This window comes from Erythrolamprus reginae, chromosome 9, assembly GCF_031021105.1.
Source record: "Erythrolamprus reginae isolate rEryReg1 chromosome 9, rEryReg1.hap1, whole genome shotgun sequence".
In the NCBI taxonomy this organism is placed as follows: domain Eukaryota; kingdom Metazoa; phylum Chordata; class Lepidosauria; order Squamata; family Dipsadidae; genus Erythrolamprus; species Erythrolamprus reginae.
Genome location: NC_091958.1, coordinates 28,076,094 through 28,094,041, shown reverse-complemented (window position 1 = coordinate 28,094,041; position 17,948 = coordinate 28,076,094). Strand labels below are relative to the sequence as shown.

Here is a 17,948-nt window from a genome sequence, read left to right as displayed (position 1 = left end):
CGTTCAACATATTAGTGTAAAGTTCAGGTGGAAAATTTGCATTCATCAGCCTGGGAGCTGCTCCTGGAGAGCACTTGAACTTCTCAGCATGATCAGAAACATAAGGCCAAGGTGATCTCTGGGTGGCTATAATAGAACAAAGTGAAGATTCCAGAGTGGCCCTCACAGTCCCCTCACGTCAGCATCGTTGAGATCTTAAACATGCAGGCCATTCCGTATAGCCAAATAATACATAGGCCATGGAGGCTTTTTGCCAAGTAGCAGGGAAATTTACTATGTGAGAGGGGGGAAAGGCTTTAGTCACAATTATCATGAAAGACTACCAGCCATTATTGATGCTAGAAGAGCAGTGCATAATATTAAGAGCTAAGAGCATGGAAATCTTTAAACAGGTCCATTTTATTTCCTTGACTGCTATGTTTTGTTTATTGATTGTGCTATTGTTAGATGCCTAATAAGTTAAATTCCATTAAAATGTGATTTATCTGATTGCTCATGTTTATGTGTAAATTCTTACAAATTTTGCAAGGGATGTGTCCTTGGAGAGGGGCGGCATATAAATCCAATACAGTGATCCCCCGTTTATTGCGTCCCCAACCATTGCGAACAGGGTACTTCGCTATTTTTCAACCCGGAAGTCAAAATACCATCTACGCATGCGTGCCTGTTTTTTCTATGGGCACGCATGCGTAGATGGCAACCGGGAGATCAGCTGCTGGGCGGCTTCCCTGGGTCTTCCCCCTCTTGCTGGCGTCAGCGAGGAGTTTCCCCACCGCCCACGCAAACTCCTCGCTGCCGCCCGCCCTTCGCCCGCCCACGCCGTTCATTCTCGCCGCTTTCGAGCTGAGTCCTGAAGCGAATTCGCTCCCGGACTCAGCTCGAAAGCGCCGAGAGCCAGCGTGGACAAGCCGTTCGCTGGCGCTGGCTATCGGCGCTTTTGAGCTGAGTCCGGAAGCGAATTCGCTCCCGGACTCAGCTCGAAAGCGCCGAGAGCCAGCGTGGACAAGCCGTTCGTTGGCGCTGGCTATCGGCGCTTTTGAGCTGAGTCCGGAAGCGAATTCGCTCCCGGACTCAGCTCGAAAGCGCCGAGAGCCAGCGTGGACAAGCCGTTCGTTGGCGCTGGCTATCGGCGCTTTTGAGCTGAGTCCGGAAGCGAATTCGCTCCCGGACTCAGCTCGAAAGCGCCGAGAGCCAGCGCCCCCCGGACCCCCAACCCGGGTTTGGGGGGCTGCTAGGAAGCCCCCCATGCCGGCGGCAAACAGCCGCGCCGCCCCCAATCTTCGGCTCCTCGCTAGCGCTGTGGGAGTAAAAACACCATCTGCGCATGTGCTACTTCGCGAAAACCCGCTCGTTGCGGGGGGTCCTGGAACGGAACCCTCGCAACGAGCGGGGGATCACTGTAAATAAATAAATAAAATAAGTACAGTGGTACCTCTACCTAAGAACACCTCTACTTATGAACTTTTCTAGATAAGAACCAGGTGTTCAAGATTTTTTTGCCTTTTTTCAAGAGCCATTTTACACTTATAAACCTGAGCCTCCGAAACTGTAACTGAAAAAGGTGACGAGAAGGCCTCCGTGGGGCCTCTCTAGAAATCTCCTGGGAGGAAACAGGGCCTCCACCTTCCCTGTGGTTTTCCCAATTGCACACATTATTTGCTTTTACATTGGTTCCTTTGGGAAAAATTGCTTCTTCTTACAAACATTTCTGCTTAAGAATCTGGTCATGCAATGAATTCGTAAGTAGAGGTACCACTGTACTTTTAGGAGCAAAACTATATAGAAGATTATTGGTTCTAAAGAACTTCAGTGCTATGGCTTGTGTTAGAAATATCAGCAATCAAAGTATTCAGAGTAAAAACACATTGACATTGGAATTTAAGCCGTTCACATATACAGTATTGTAATTCCACAGTTTGAGCTGAGGAATCTGATCCTAACAGATTGTGTTAGCAGTAGCTGGTGTTCCAAGATACAGCTTCTATGTACAATACTGTAATTTGGATTTTGGCACTAAAAAGTGCCCCTTCCAACCAAAGCATTCTGTCTTAGTGCTCTTTATGGTAACACTTGCAATATTATGGTTTGTAAAACAAAATTATTGCAAGCTCAAAAGATAAACAAGGTCATGGCTGCCCAGGGTTTGAATGGGAGGCCTTGGGGAATCCCAAGGTGGTAGACTAGACTGAGAAGTCAACATCCCAGAAGGAAGGCAGTGATCACTTCTGTGCTGTTGATAAGGAAATAAGATCATGAAGTCCCAGGAGTTGAGTTCAATTTGGAAACTTATTTTTACATTTTAATAGATTCTCAAAAAAATTCTGATTATTCCTTTAGATTTTAAGTTCTAAACAATACTTTCAAAGACATGTGGAAAACTATAATACAATATTTTAAACCTACTCCTCATGATATGGTATTACCTATTTTTCATTGTGTATAATTTTAAAATTTAGTAATTTAAAAAACCTAGGGGAAGAGTATTGGTGTCATTGATTATAATGAAGTTATTGCCTTGTATATTCTCAGGGGGTCAGACTATTCTCCAGGTAGTGGTCCTCAGCTGGAAATGTGTGCAGACACAATAGTTACCTCTTTACTATAATAAGGACTTTGTCTTGGAAGGCAAAGATGTAAACATAACACCAATGTTTCCTTACAATTTCCTCAGGTTGTGCTGATGAAATTTAGTAGCAAATCATAGATATAAGGTTTCCCAGCTGTTTTCAGTGAACGAAAGACGAAGGTATGTAAGCTGTTAGATAAGCTTCAAACGAAGTAACAAAATCCATAGATGACAAGATTGCATCATCTTAAACATTTTAAACACGTTTTTAACAGCTGAATTGGAGCTACCGTAATCTCATGTAGAATAAGGCTTTTTGGTCTCACATATGTTTGGAAGTTCAGGTGCTTTTGTGCTGTGCATTGCTTCTTACAACTGGAAACAATGCAGGTAGCTTTTATCAGTCCTTGCTTTTTTTTTGGTAGACTCGAGAAGATAGCCTTGCATGCAGGTTGCCATGTGGACTGAGGGCAGGGGTCCCCAAACTTGGCAACTTTAAGACTTGTGGACTTCAACTCCCAGAATTCTCCAGCCAGGATAGCGTGAGTCTTAAAGTTGCCAGGTTTGAAGACCTCTGACTAAGGGTATCACCAAATTTGCATACCAACTCCATTTCTATTGTTAATACAAAAAAAGCAACCTACCAAGCTGACTACTGAAATGCATAGTTTTAGGGGGGAAGTCTGAATAAAACCTTAAGATAAAGAAATGCAGGTCTAGCTATGCAAACTGTAAAAGTTATATGAAGTACTGTAATTCTAAAAAAGAACTTTTTAAGCAAGCTGTATTTAATATTTTAAAATATTGAATATTTTAGAGAAAACAAAGAGCAAAGAGGTGACTGAATGGTAGGCTATGAGTACCACAGAAAGTTTACTTGGACTTTCTTAAGATTTAGGATGCGAGTTTATATACGTTAACCTACTGTGTTTAAAAATACATTACAAGCATTTGTATAGGAAATGTCATGATCGAGGCAAGAGGTATATTAACTAGTGTACAAAATTGCTTATCGTTAGACTAATATAAAGATAAAACAAATTAGTAGAGTGAAAAGAAGCTGTGTCTGCATTCTGTCAACGGTTTTTATGATGGGGTAGGATGACAGAGCACTTTATTTCAGCATAATAACCATGCTATATATGATTTGCATGAAATTAAGTTTAGCTCTTCTGAAAAATGATTGTGGGATAGACAGCATCACCACCAGATGAATTTGCAAATGTTTGACTAACTTCATTCAATGCGTAGTCCTCAATGGAACCACAGCTAAAGGGATGGGAGCATCCAGTCTAGAATTAAAGGAAAAAATTTCTGGCAGCAAGAATAATGTACATGTTTCATTTTTAATAATAAAACTTAATTTTTTTTTTTTAAAGAATAATCAGTAGAATAGTTTCCAGAAGGGGTGGGGCTCCGACACTGGAGGTTCTCAAGAAGAGATTGGATAGCCATTGGTCCAGGGTGGTCTAGGGCAGGGGTCCCCGACCGCCAATCCAGTGGCACAAGCAGCGGGTTAGCATGCGTAGCTCCATTTGCGCACACAAAACCACCCCCTGGCCTGAGGTGGGCTGCTAAGGTGGAACGGGGATGTGTGCTCGGCCCTGTGGCTCTGAGTGCTCACAGAGTCCAGCGCAATTCTGCTCCTGCACCTGGGCAGGGAGGGAAATCACGCACGGCCATGCAGAGGCGCCTGTGGCATAATGCTGCTGATACCCGGTTGTGCATCTTTGTCCCACATGAACTAAGCAGGGCTGCTGTTGTTTGGAGCCTGTGGGAGTCTGGATGGGGAAACAGCTTGCTTCAGCAGAATCCTGGCAATATGGAGTCGTTTGGGCTTTTGTAGGCTTCCAGATTTTGTAGTTTATCATCTTTGGTGCTGGATGGGGCTTGCTCTGCCCCCAATAGGCCATGTGCTCAATCTGGGGCTCTTCTTAGATTCGCGACTTCAGATCTGCCCATTTATACCTTTGCTTCATGAGATGCATTAATTGCCAGTGTCCTCCCTCTGTATTTGACCTTTAAAGTCCTACTTAGTGGGGCTTCAGGCCGAATTACTTGAAGGACCCCCTCTCTCCAATTTCATCTGCCTATCCCATCTGCTCAGGTGAGCTATGTGGCCCTGATTATTGATTTTCTGGAAATCTCTTAAAACTTAGACTTGTTAGCAGACTTAATATAGGCTGAAATAGAGAGCTGGCAAAATCATTATATTATATGCAAAAACTTACATGCACTTTCCTGTGGTTTTGTTTGCATTTGTTTCTGTAATGGTTTTTAAGGCTTTATTTAAACTGAATGCTACTTAGCACCAGCAGTGGGTAGTTATATAAACTTACTTAAATAAATATAACACTGTTTTCCCACAACCGTGGAATACAGACTATTCCATGCTTAAAAAGCCAGTATATGGAGATATGTGTGTTTCATCCCCCCTCCCCCAAGTCCTTAAACATGGCATCACAGTCTGTTTAATTCCTTTGAAAGGAATCAATTCTTAGACAGCTTGACGTTAAACAGCATCTCTTACCTGTTAGTGACATAGTACTGGAGCCATATTGGATGCCAAATTTTAGGCTGCCAAATAGCCTTGTTCTTGCTCCTCCCCACTCCCCCCCCCCAAAAAAAATTCCTCCTTCACATTCAGCTGGAAAGAATTCGGTGAAGATCTTTAAAATAGAGCAGAGGTTAGACAGTCAGCACCTTTGCCAAGAAAAGGTTGTGAAATTGGGAGCCAGACGTTCATCCACCAGGGATCCCTTTGTGATGGCTGAAACCACCCCGGTGTGTTGCAGAGAGGTTGCCTAAGAGGGGAGCAGCAATGAGATTAAGCGGCTAACATGACCACTTGTAATCAGAGCAGTTACATTTGAGAGTTAATAAAGTTGCAGTTTTCAATAGGAAAATCATATTCACTGTATAACTGTATAGCTGTCAAAATATAATACCATTGAAATAATTTAAGCAAATTAAGATGGAATGCAGAAAAAATACTTTGCATATGGTTTTTGAATATGCTTGCAACTGGAGGCCAAAATATGTGCATTCATAGAAGAACATTGCACTCCATACTGATTTGTTCACTTCAGAAAAGTAAAACCTTAAGCTCTGTTGCTAAATATCCAGTTTATGGGATTCAATTATAGGTGGTTAACAGCTCTTAATATGTTTGAAATTTGCCCATTGGGTGAGGGGAATATGGTCTTTTTTGGTTTGAGTGTAATAAAAATATTGGGACTTTGGACTGAATAATATTTTAAAAATAAATTCCAAAAGGCATAGGCCTATGGGAGATAGATGAGGTCTAAGAATGGCATTCCTGGACTCCTGCTTTATCACTGTTGCAGTGTAGCACTCATTCCACTGGAACCCAAGAGGAGGCGAGTCAGTCCCGCGTGTCGTGCGCAACCCCACGGCAGAGGGAGTTGGTAGAACTACCTCTCGCTTGTGCGCTCCCTCTGCCTCTCTCTCTTTCTGCTGGGAACCGCTCTTTTTGCGGTGGGAGAGAGAGAAAGAGAGCGCAAGGGACAAGTTGCCCAGGCTTTTAGGTTTTCCCAGGCTGCTTTTGGAAATGCCACTGCCATGCCTGCTGCCACAGAAGCCACAGCCGCTTAGACGCACATCTCGCAGCCCCTCCACCCGACCCTGCTGCACCTGCTACCCCCAAATTGCATCCCGCCACAAGATGTGCGTCCTACGTGACATTTGTAGCTCCATCGTGTTCCTTGACATTGTGTCCAGGGAAGGAAGCCCATTGTAAAGAAAACTTTTTGTGAGTTCACTTCTCAAACTTGTGGGAAGTTTTCTTTCACAATGGGCTTCCATGGACATCATGCTGAGGAATGCGATGGAGCTACAAGTGTCAGGTAGGAACCTGCAGCCCAGCGCATCCCACCTGCTAGAAATAAGTCTCTGTGAGACTCATCAGGCCATCACCACTGCTTTGTCGAGGATTCTGCAAAGCTTGTTGTGCTGTTGCATACACGAACAGCAATACTACCGCAAGCTTCGACACACCGGCACAGCCATGAATGGCAGTCCTGCAGTTTGGGTGTGCAACAGCACAAAAAGTCTTGCAAGGTCCTCCTCCACAAGGCAGTGGCCGTGGGCCATCCGCTCGGCCGGCGCCAAGAACAGGGAGGGGAGGCGGCGGCGATAGGACATCCAGTCTCACAATGGGCTCCTACTGCACCCCCAAAATAATAAGCTCCCCTCCTGATAACAAGGCCAAGGCCATATTTCAGGGGTCAAAATATAATAAGACCCTGTCTTATTTTTGGGAGACAAACGGCGAAGGTGATTGTAAATGGGGACGTGACAGAGAATTTCAATATTAAAAAAGGCACAAGATCATGTGCCCACCCACAGACCTACTTAAGATGCTAGCCTAGCAGGAGCAGCAATAATTTTGTATTAGAATGGATGTTTGTATTCATCTTATGCTGGTATGCAACCAGTGATGGGCTCCTACGGGAACGGTCAGGAACGCAATTCTGGTAGCAAAATTTGGAGCTCCACCCCAGAGCACCCAATTTGCACTGAAAGATGTTGAAACAAAATGCATAAGCCACGCCCACAGTGTAGTAGTAAAAATTTTGGTAGCCCATCACTGTATGCAACCTACGATCAAGTCACAGTTAAGCTAATGCTGGTTTCACCATGTATCATAACATAATGAATTAATGCTAGGCCATCATTGGGCAAAATGTCCATCTAATATCTGGCAACACGTCATTCCAGGTACGGTTGGTACAACTGTGAATGAATTACAATCCAAACATGTTACTGTATATAATATAAAAGCAGAAAGCAACACCTATGACATTTGTCAGGGCAGGCGTCCACTGTAGATGTTGATGGAAAACTATATTGAGGGGATGTTGCCTTACACATTTTGAAAGAAAATCAAAGCAAAACTCTTTTTCTTTCTAGATTCCGCATGACAGCCTGTGGAAAGCCATTCCAGGAATACCCTGAAATTGCGGAATATATCTTTTCTTATAGCTCGCACTGGGTCTGCAGGAGAGCTTGTCCAAATGAGCAAGACATCACAACAGAACACAGCTGCAGAAACCAATGGAGTAAGTGTCATCTATACCCAAGCGCAGAGCAGTGGGTTGCAACAAGTGCCTCAGCTGGTGCCCGTTAGTCCTGGAGGTGGGGGCAAAGCGACACCTCCCAGCAAGCAGGGCAAAAAGAATTCCCTTGTCGACAGGAACAGTGATGAATACCGCCAGCGCAGGGAACGTAATAACATGGCGGTGAAAAAGAGCCGCTTGAAAAGCAAGCAGAAAGCCCAGGATACCCTCCAGAGGGTGAACCAGCTGAAAGAGGAAAATGAACGCTTGGAGGCCAAAATCAAGCTCCTGACGAAGGAGCTGAGTGTACTGAAAGATTTGTTTCTTGAGCACGCTCACAACTTCACAGACAGTGCGCAGCCTATGGGCACAGAAAACTCTGCAGCACAATCGGATGCATCGGGACAATAGATAAACTGGATGGACTTCCCTTGGCCAGGTGGAGAATAGAATGGAGACGAATCTGCTCTAAATTTCATATCATCTCTCATTTTCGACATCATTTTTCAGTAGACCTATCCCTCTGTCCGATGCCAGGAAATTGAACATTTGTGTTAAGTATTTGTTTTAAATTAAGTGTTAATGTATTTTCTTGTTGGTTTTTTTTTTTGATAAATGAAAGGAATAGGGAAACATCCTCATTATTGTCATTAAAATTAGGACTGTGTCACTTATTAAATTATTTTAATCTTTTCTGGGCATGATGATTGGGCAATACTTTTTTTCAAAATAATAAATTGTTGTTAACGTAAGAATTTACAGACATTCTCCTCAATCTCCAGTTTATCTTGCCCAGGAAGAGGTGCCTCTTTCAAAATGATTTCCGTGAGGCAAGTGTGCATCAAAGAAATTAAAAGAATCCTCAGATATTCATGTGCAAATTTACATACTTCACCAAATGATCTTTATGAAATGGTTGAAAGCCTTAAATTATTTGTTTGGTTGACAGCTTTTTTTCCAGCAGGGTAACAGTATCCGTATACTGATAATCAGCTAAAGAGTTGATTAAATAAGCTTTAAAACTTCCCTTTTTCACTTATTTTGGTAGTGCATGGCTTATTTTGTAAGATAGGTTGGGATTTTCAAATATGTAGCCCCAATACCTGCTGTGTACAGCTCCTGTAGTTGAGGTTTGCTCAGTAGTGGTACCTAACAAATTGTTCAGTTGAGGGAAAAGCAGGACAGCTGGCTAACACACAAGGGCTGGGGTCTTCTCCAAGCCCCACCTTCTCTGTGGCTTGAAAATGGCCCTGTTCCAAGTGGGAGCTTCTTCCACCGTCATCCCTGTGGCCAAATGGAATTGAGTAACGGGAGGGACTAGCTGCAAACATCTGCAATGTCCACACAGGAATTTTTTGGGGGTGGGGGTAGGACGGAGGAGGCAGGATTTTCCCAGCTGCGGCCGCTTTCCAGCAACCCCTAAATGAGTTGCCTAGAGAGCACGGGTCTCCAGCCTTGGCAACTTTAAGATTTGTGGACTTCAGAGTCCTGGGAGTTGAAGTCCAGAAGTCTTCAAGTTGCCAAGGTTTGAGTCCCCTGGCCCAGAGTGTGGATGGACATTGGGGCCTGCATACAGGTGCAAGGCTGCCACTTCATTCCTGGATGGGTTCACGTAGCTTTAAGCTGTCGTTTTTTGAACACGCTACTGGGGCAGAGTTCCCACAAAGGCATACATGACCCTAACAATCCATGTAATGAGATACCTAGACTTGTTCTTGATAAATGAGTGGCATAAATTTAATAAATGAAATGAATAAATGTATAAATGCCACAAGAGAAGAACATATCATGCCCTTCTCCCATCTTCAGCAAGATCTTCACTCCTGTAACCGTCCATAGGAGACTTGCTTTTCTTTTGAGACTCGAGGAAGATTCCTGACCAGAAGAAATTCCTTGTCTGAGAAGTGGGGGGTTAAGTAATCAAGACCTTAACTATTACCCAGGATCAAATTTAATTCCACAGTGAACCAAAAATATGCGATCACCTTTCCAACAAGAGTCCATAAAATCCATCTTTTGCTTTGTGGCAATCTTATGGCCACAAACATGAGGCTTTTTGATGCTTCAAATGCTGGTAGTATATATATTTTTTAATTTGAGTAGAAGAAAACACATTTAACAGAGCAGGGAAGTTCATGAAACATTAATTTATTTTCTTTCACAATCTCTCCATAGTATGTTTGCATATGACTGGACTAGTGAAAATGACTTTTATACCTCCCCTTTTTCGAAGTTACTGTGTTTGTACATGTATTCAGAAAAACTCGATTGTGGTAGAAAATATTAATAAAAAACCTTGAATAACATGCTGACCTATATTTCTGTAAAGCTGTAATAATTTGAATTTGAAGCCTAATTGTTTCAGGCTGCAGTTCCAATAATACTGAATTTGGAGAGACTAGGAAGGAGACTGGGGCTGGGGTGAGAAGATTACCCTGGAGCAGTGTTTCCCAACCTTGGCAACTTGAAGATATTTGGACTTCAACTCCCAGAATTTCCCAGCCAGCAAATGCTGGCTGGGGAATTCTGGGAGTTGAAGTCCAGATATCTTCAAGTTGCAAGGTTGGGAAACACTCCCCTGGAGAGAGATAAAAATATAGCTGAGTACACTATGCAAGAAGCATTGCATGCAGAAGAGTTTTAAAAACCTACAGAAGCCTCTCATCCAATAAACATCCTTTATATATAAAATTTCTTACTATATAAATCATTTATGCATTTGTAGAGTAAATATGACATTTAAGAATGTAAAATGCATTTAAGAAATTATTTTCCAATTCATATCCGTAATTTCCTTAAAAGCCAAACATCAAGTTTTCAAATACTTTTTCAAATTGCTTTTTTTAAAGCACTTGCAACATACTTTTATTTTACTTGGATTTTACATTTTACTTGAAGCTTCATATTGTGGTGGAGTAACTATTTCTTTCATGCTAGGAGAAAAAATCATTAATTTGGGGAATCCCAACTTTTAAATGAGCTTGTTTGTTAAAGCTTGTTTGCTCCCCTTCTTCCAATTTTGACTTTCATTCAACTTTAAATGTATTTATTTGTGTACTTGGTTTTTCATATTAACCATTCTTATTGAATTCTTAGCATCACTTTTAAAATTTATCCTTAATAAACATTTATCTACGACTACATCAGAAGCTAAAAAGCTATTTGCATCTATCCATCTTTTACAACACAGAGCAGCAGACTCACATTTTGCTTCTTTTAATTAGTATTTTAATACCTTGGCATTTTATTTTCCTCCTCTGTAAATATTTTTGAAAGTCTTGTACATACTCAAGGTGCTTGTGATTTATTCCTCTTGTATAATTTTCTAATTTTACAGATTCCATACTTTGTGATTTCTCTGCTTTTTAAAGGACTATTCTTCAGATTTTTGTTTGCAGGTTTATCATTTAAAAGGTATAACAAAAAGAAATTATGTTAAAGTATGTACATAAGGCAGTGCCATACTGTTTTGAAGTAAAACTTTACAGGAAACCCTTGACTTACGACAGACAGCCCATTAACAATAGGTCAACATTATGATGAGACCAGAATGGGCACCTTATGGCCCATAAAGCACTTCTGACCATTGTAAAATGTCAGGTGACCCACCAGCCCTGCAGTCAGGTGGCCACATTTTGGACACTTGGTAACCGGTTCACCTTTGCATCCACTTGCAGCATCCTGTGGCCATGTGACTACAATTGGCGATATTTTTTGCCAGTTTCCAGCCCCCTTAAAAAAACCCAGCCACAGAGATTAATTTAAACAACTCCAGTCACAAAAGGTGCCACATCTTAGGTCTATAACTGGAAATCTGGTCACAAGTCAAGGACTACCATACTATTCAAGACAAAACGAACGTGAATTTTGTTTCTCCATTGCCAAGGACAGTTGGGCAGAATGTGAAATCGGGAGGTCTTTTCTCAAGGAAATAAATGTTGGGAGTCACACGCTGAAGAACAGAGGTCTTCAAACTTGGCAACTTTAAGATTTGTGGACGTCAACTTCCAGAGCTGGCTGGAAAATTCTGGGAATTGACGTCCACAAATCTTCAACTCTTAACTTTAAGGCTTTAACACAAGTCCACAAGTCTTAACACGGCCAAGTTTGGGGACCCTTGCTTAACCCTGCTGTTCTGTTTGAGTCTGTGCAACACGAAATCGAAATTTGAGAACCTGTAAAAAATTTTCCCTGCATTTCTGAAACTTGAAATTTCATGACTTTTCATCATTTCAGGGGTTCTCTCTATGATAATTTTTTGGGGGGAATGGGGGGGGGGGCTTAGTTTTTGCTGGGCAAAAAAAGTCACACTTGTACTATTTACGAGTCTGTGTGATTCGCACCGAAAATTCTTTATTTTAAGTGCTTATATTTGGTCAATTTGAAAACTCCTTTCCCTTGGAAACTAGATTGAACATTTCTGCACACAATGAACTGAAAATTGAAATAAAAAAATAATGCTTATTAGTTTATTTTGTTCATAAAAGCCCACCCACCCCCTTTTTTGTGAATTTCTTTTCAATTTATAGATAGCTTAGCCTGCAAAATGTGTACAATTTTACTAAATTTGGTGTGGGGTTACTAGTTAACATTTCTGATCATAAGAAAAATATAAATGAACTGAAAAAAATTATGCTTTTTGGTTTTTTAAAATCAGAAATAACTCTCCCCCCCCCCCCCCCCGGCTGCTTGCAACCATTTTCACATTAATTTTTTTTAGGCTCCAAATCCAAAATATTTTTAATATCTTAGGCATTGATTTACTCAATTTAACATTGTTGATCATCATAAAAATATTGGTGGGGGTGTGGGGGCTAACTTTTTTCTGGGCAAAAAATACTCACAATGAGTCTTGTTTCTGGTCGTATATGACCCGGACCAAAAAGATTTTTTACGTACTTAATTTTGGTCTTTTTGAAAACATTTTTCACTGGGAAACTAGTTTGAACATTTCTGAACATAATGATATGAAAATTGAACTGAAAAAAATTGATGCTTATATTTTTATTTTGATCAAAAAGCCCCCCCCCTTTTTTGAGCATTTCGTGTCAGTTTATATTTTTTTAGGCTACAAATCTCTAAGGAATTTCCCCCAAAAAGTTTTGATATACTAAATTGAACATTCCTGATCATAAGAAAAATAGAAATGAACTGGAAAAAATTATGCTTATTTGTTTATTTTGCTCACAAAAGGCCCCCCCCCCCGGCATTGCTGTGTGCCATTTTTTTCCACTTTTTATATAGAAATATTGGGAATATTCTTTTGAAAAGCAAGCCCATGATAGCCAGACCACTAATTTTATGAAAGAAATCCAGTTTACTAAAAACAAGTATGTAATTTTGAAATTAACAGCATAATTTTTATATAAATTGAAATAATCGAACACAGCGAGGGGGACTTTTATGTGCAAAATAAACAAAAGCATCAATGTTTTCAGTTCAATTTTCATTTCATTATGTTCAGAAATGTTTAAACTGGTAACCCAATGCCAAGGTTATTGGAAATATTTGGAATTAGGGGCCTAGAAAAATTTATAAAGTGACATGCTTGAAAAAACGGGGGGGCGGCCCTTTTATGAGTAAAATAAACAAATAAGCATCATTTTTTTCAGTTCAATTTTCATATTATGTTCAGAAATGTTCAAACTAGTAATTCCACACCAAATTTAGTAATATTGTACGTTGTTTGCAGGCAAAACTATCTATAAATTGAAAAAAAAATTCACAATAAGGGGGGGGGGGCTTTTATGAGCAAAATAAACCAATAAGCATTATTTTTTTATTTCAATTTTCATTTCATTGTGCGCAGAAATGTTCAACCTAGTTTCCAAGGGAAAGAAGTTTTCAAATTGACCAAATATAAGGACTTAAAATAAAGAATTTTCAGTGCGAGTCACACAGACCCGTAAACAGTACAAGTGTACAGTGGTTTTGAATAGAGCAGCAGGGTTAAGAACAACCCAACATAGTCACTAAGCCACTCTGATGAGCAGGATGAGGGCAATCCTTGGCTGGAAACTGAGTGGCGAGTTGCTTTCTCCTGGGCTAAAGGTGACCTAGGGTGGTGGGGAAATGGGGGAGCAGAGCAGATCAGACCCCTCGCCTTTAAGGCGACGGACTGAGAGTCAAAGCTTTCAAAACCTGAATGTTGAAAAGAGGATCTTGGAAAAAGATACAGAAGGCCAAAGCAATCTTCCAACACTTTTTTATTCATTCATTTCTTCCAACACTTTTTTATTCATTCATTTCATTGGCAGAACTTGTGTTCTTGGCTATTAAGAAGAAGATTCGGTTGCACTGATTCTTGTATTTGCTTAGCAGCAGCTACACCGGATCACTCGGGGCAAATTGAGTCAAGCATAATCAGATTTGGTCATTGGTACCCTCACTTTTTCCCCCCTGTACCTTATCTCATGGGGGGGGGGGGAAAGGAGTTTGATTTGGAAGGCTTCTTTCCTTTACAAGCGGGTTTTTCTTGAGGTGCTGGGCAGGCTGCAAGGAGCCCGCAAACTGCAAGGGGGGAAGTGAGCACCTAGCCAGAGGCCGAAGCAAAAGATTTTGGGCTGCCCTGAGACTCTGAGAGGAATGCCTCGATTTCCTCAACCGTACGAGGGACACAAGTCAGCAGTTCCATTCCACTGGCTGTCACCACAATGTCGTCCTCGATCCGTACCTGGGAAAAGACAAGACACACCTGATCGGGGTAGTGATGGAACAAAATTGACGTGGCTCTGTTTTAACCTGGCTTACCGCATTTTTCGGAGTATAAGATGCACCTTCGTTTTGGGGGAGGAAAATAGGGAAAAGAATCTTACCAGATTTTCATTTGGCTAGCATCTTTAGTCTGGTCAGCTTCAGCGCATTATATTATCCCATGGGTAGGGCTTTTAAAAAAAACTTATTTGGAAAGAGTAACAATGAAAGAACTTGCAAGCCAGTAAGAGCTGGGAACATTGTTAGAACCTGCTTAGGGCTGGAAAGAAACATTCAGAGCAAGTAGAGCAATGTAAAAAAAACCCTGCAAAGACTTGGAGCTGGGAAAACATTCTTCGCAAAGAGTAACAATGAAAGATCTTGCAAGCCAGTAAGAGCTGGGAACATTGTTAGAACCTGGTTAGGGCTGGAAAGAAACATTCAGAGCAAGTAGAAAATTGGAAAAAAACTGCAAAGACTTGGAACTTGGAAAACGTTCTTTGCAAAGAATAACAATGAAAGATCTTGCAAGCCAGTAAGAACTGGGAACATTGTTAGAACCTGGTTAGGGGTCCAAAGAAACATTTAGAGCAAGTTAGGGCAATGAAGAAACCCTGCAAAGACTTAGGGGTTGGAAAACATTCTTCCCCGGGAGTAACAATGAAAGATCTTGCAAGATAGTAGCTGGGAAGATCGTTAGCACCTGGTTAGGGCTGGGGGGAAAATCTTCCCAAAAAACCTGCTTTCAGAGTATATGACACAGCTGAATTTTCAGTCTCTTTTAGGGAGGAAAAAGGTGCGTCTTATACTCTGAAAATATGGCACTTAAGACTAGGCAACTGTTTACCACGCTCAAAATAATTCTGTTGTTAATGTTTCATCTTCATATCATAGCCAATGGAACAGCTGGCCCCCAGAAATCACTTGGTCACTGGAAGTTTTTAAGAAGAGACTGGACAGTTGCTTATTTGAAATGGTAGAGATCCTCCTGCTTGATCAGGAGGGTGGACTAGATGACCTTCAGGATTCTATTCCCATTCCCTCCCTTCCATGCCCATTCCATCTTCTCTAAAAATACCCTTCCCTTTAGAGGTAAGTAGGGTGGGGGGGAGACAAGTTCTTCGCCACCAGTACAAGTACTCTTCAACTTACAACACTTCATGAACATTCAAAGTTACGCCAGCACTGAAAAAAGTGACTTATCACCATTTTTCACTCTTACAACCACTGCAGCATTTCCACGATTATGTGATCAAAATTGAGGCCCTTGGCAACTGACATTTATGGTGGGTTGCAGGGTCTTGGAAAGGGGGGGATAGGTGTCATGTCAATCACCTTTCGTCTTTCGCCACCTTCTGACAACCAAAATCAAATAGAACCAGATTCAGTTAACAACCGTGTTACCAACTTCACAACTGCAGGGATTCACTTAACAACTGTGGCAGGAAAGGTTGCTAAAATGGAGCCAAATTCACTTGAGCAAATGTCTCGCATAGCCTCATGTGAGGCTCATGTCCGCGCGCAATTTCGCTCCCTGCCCAGATGCAGTAGCAGAATTGTGCTGGACTCCACTAGTTCTCACAGCACACGTCACAGTCCCACCTTAGCAGCCCCTCTCTGGGCACATTGACATTGACAGAATTCCCACCCAGCTCAAAGGAAGCAGTGAGAAGACGGTTCTTTTACAAAGTCCTCTTCCGTTCTGAGATTGTATCGCATGCTTGTTGATCACTATTTAAAATAACCAACAGAAATTATGGGCTCCACATTGAAAATATGCTGCCTGCATAACAGATTCACAGAGTTGGAAGAGACTTGGAGAGTATCCAGTCCAAGCCCCCCCCCCCCCCAAATAAGAGACTTAACCTTTTTGTCACGGAGTGCTGAAACAGGAACACGCCGAAGCACTGAAATTGAGAACAGCTGGCCGGTGCGCATGTGTGTGGCAGCCAGCCGCACTTCTAGGTTCCATTACGCACATGTGCACTGGCCAGCTGTTCTTCATGCATCCACATAACAGAACTCAGACGAGAGCGGCTGGTCACGCATCATGCACACCTTCACTAGCTGCACTTCTGGGCTCCCTCACGCACATGTGCAAAGAGCAGTTGGCAGGTGCACAGGCACGTGACAGAATCCGCAAAAGAGCGGCTGGCTGCATGGGTGCGAAGGAACCTGGAAATTTTCTGGTGATGGTGCCCATGCCCACTGAGAGGGCTCTAAGTGCCCCCTCTGGCATACATGCCATAGGTTCACCACAGCCCTGCACCCTTTCTGACAGATGGCAGTCGAGTCTCTTCTTGAAAGCCTCCAGTGATGGAGCCCCCACAACTTATAATGTTTTCTGTATTTTATCTTAGGATGGGTATATGTTTAATCCAGGCATGTTTAAATTCAGTTACCACGTCTGCTGGAAGTTTGTTCCAAGCATCTACTACTCTTTCAGTCAAATAATCTTTTCTCACGTTGCTTCTGATCTTTCCCCCCAACTCTCCATCAGTTTCCATCCATTATTCCTTATCTGGCCTTCAGGTGCCTTGGAGAATAGCTTGACACACACACACACACACACACCTGTGGTATAAAATGTGATCAGCTCCAATTGGATCAACCGCCTCAAATGAAGATCCAGCATTAGGACAATTTTAGGGCTTCAGCATAAATACGTTTCTCCTTCCCATTATTATCTCCTTGTCACGATCTTTTTACCCCTTTGCATTTTGAAAAGGAGCCATGAGACAGGATGCTTTGTAGCTGATACTGTTACTAAGATCTTTGGAAACCTCTCCTATTCTCATTGGGTGTGAATGGAAAGGCCACACCGTTCTGCGCCCAGTCTCTGCGCCCAGAGTTAATCTCTCCTGGTTAAATATGCAGACTCCGTCATTATCCCTTATCTTATCAGAAATGTGCTAGTGAGTCTCTGAGCTGCAATAAAAGCAATTTTATCCAAGCCTCAAAGCCAAAGGTACACAAACCTTGCTGATTCCCACTATACACTGCCTGTAATTGTTTCTGACCTCTTCACATTTTGATCTAAAAATAATGCTAGTTTAACATTTGTCCTGCTTGCAAAATAACCCATTTATTCAAACAAAGCAAGTCCTTATTAAAGTGCTCAGTGAAGCTGACTGTCAAATTATCTCCGTTGTTTAAGATTAATTTAAGTGTTATTATGGACCAGAATTAAATAAGCTTGGCAGAATGTGTCCACCAGGCAGCTGACAGGTGCTCAGTATAAATCTACAAGTTCTCACTCTTTACTATCCAGGAAACACAACTGCTCTCCTTTCATTGACAAAAAGAGGCCTTCTGCCTGGGCCAAAGTTGGAATAGGTTGACTCGTCCGTCCGTCCTACTGAGGTGGCTAAAATGAGGACCCAGATTGTTGGGGGCAAATATGTTGACTCTGTAAACGGCTTAGAGAGGGCTGTGAAAGCATTGTGAAGTGGAATATAAGTCTAAGGGCTATTGAATTGCTATTTAGATCCCATGTAAAACCTTTTAAGAAAATAATAATAATCATAATAATCATAATAATCATAATAATCATAATAATCATAATAATCATAATAATCATAATAATCATAATAATCATAATAATCATAATA

The 17,948-nt window shown here is 41.7% G+C and overlaps 2 protein-coding genes across 2 annotated transcripts in view; one reads left to right on the top strand and one right to left on the bottom strand.

The window, feature by feature from the left end:
• The first annotated feature begins 7,511 nt into the window (after window positions 1-7,511).
• On the top strand, window positions 7,512-9,950 carry CEBPG (CCAAT enhancer binding protein gamma). The gene has a single exon (XM_070760676.1). It carries the CDS (start codon window positions 7,603-7,605, stop codon window positions 8,053-8,055), a length of 453 nt encoding a protein of 150 aa, XP_070616777.1. The 5' UTR covers window positions 7,512-7,602; the 3' UTR covers window positions 8,056-9,950.
• A 3,883-nt stretch (window positions 9,951-13,833) lies between these two features.
• Window positions 13,834-17,948, bottom strand: part of PEPD (peptidase D) — a 217,938-nt gene continuing 213,823 nt past the window's right edge. The window contains exon 15 of the mRNA XM_070760680.1: window positions 13,834-14,317. Coding sequence (XP_070616781.1) covers window positions 14,177-14,317 — 141 coding nt within the window. The 3' untranslated portion in view covers window positions 13,834-14,176. The remainder of the gene's footprint in view (window positions 14,318-17,948) is intronic.

What these genes read in the sequence shown, in the direction of transcription:
- CEBPG (XM_070760676.1), top strand. Translation starts at nt 7,603, where the DNA reads ATGAGCAAGACATCACAACAGAACACAGCTGCAGAAACCAATGGAGTA.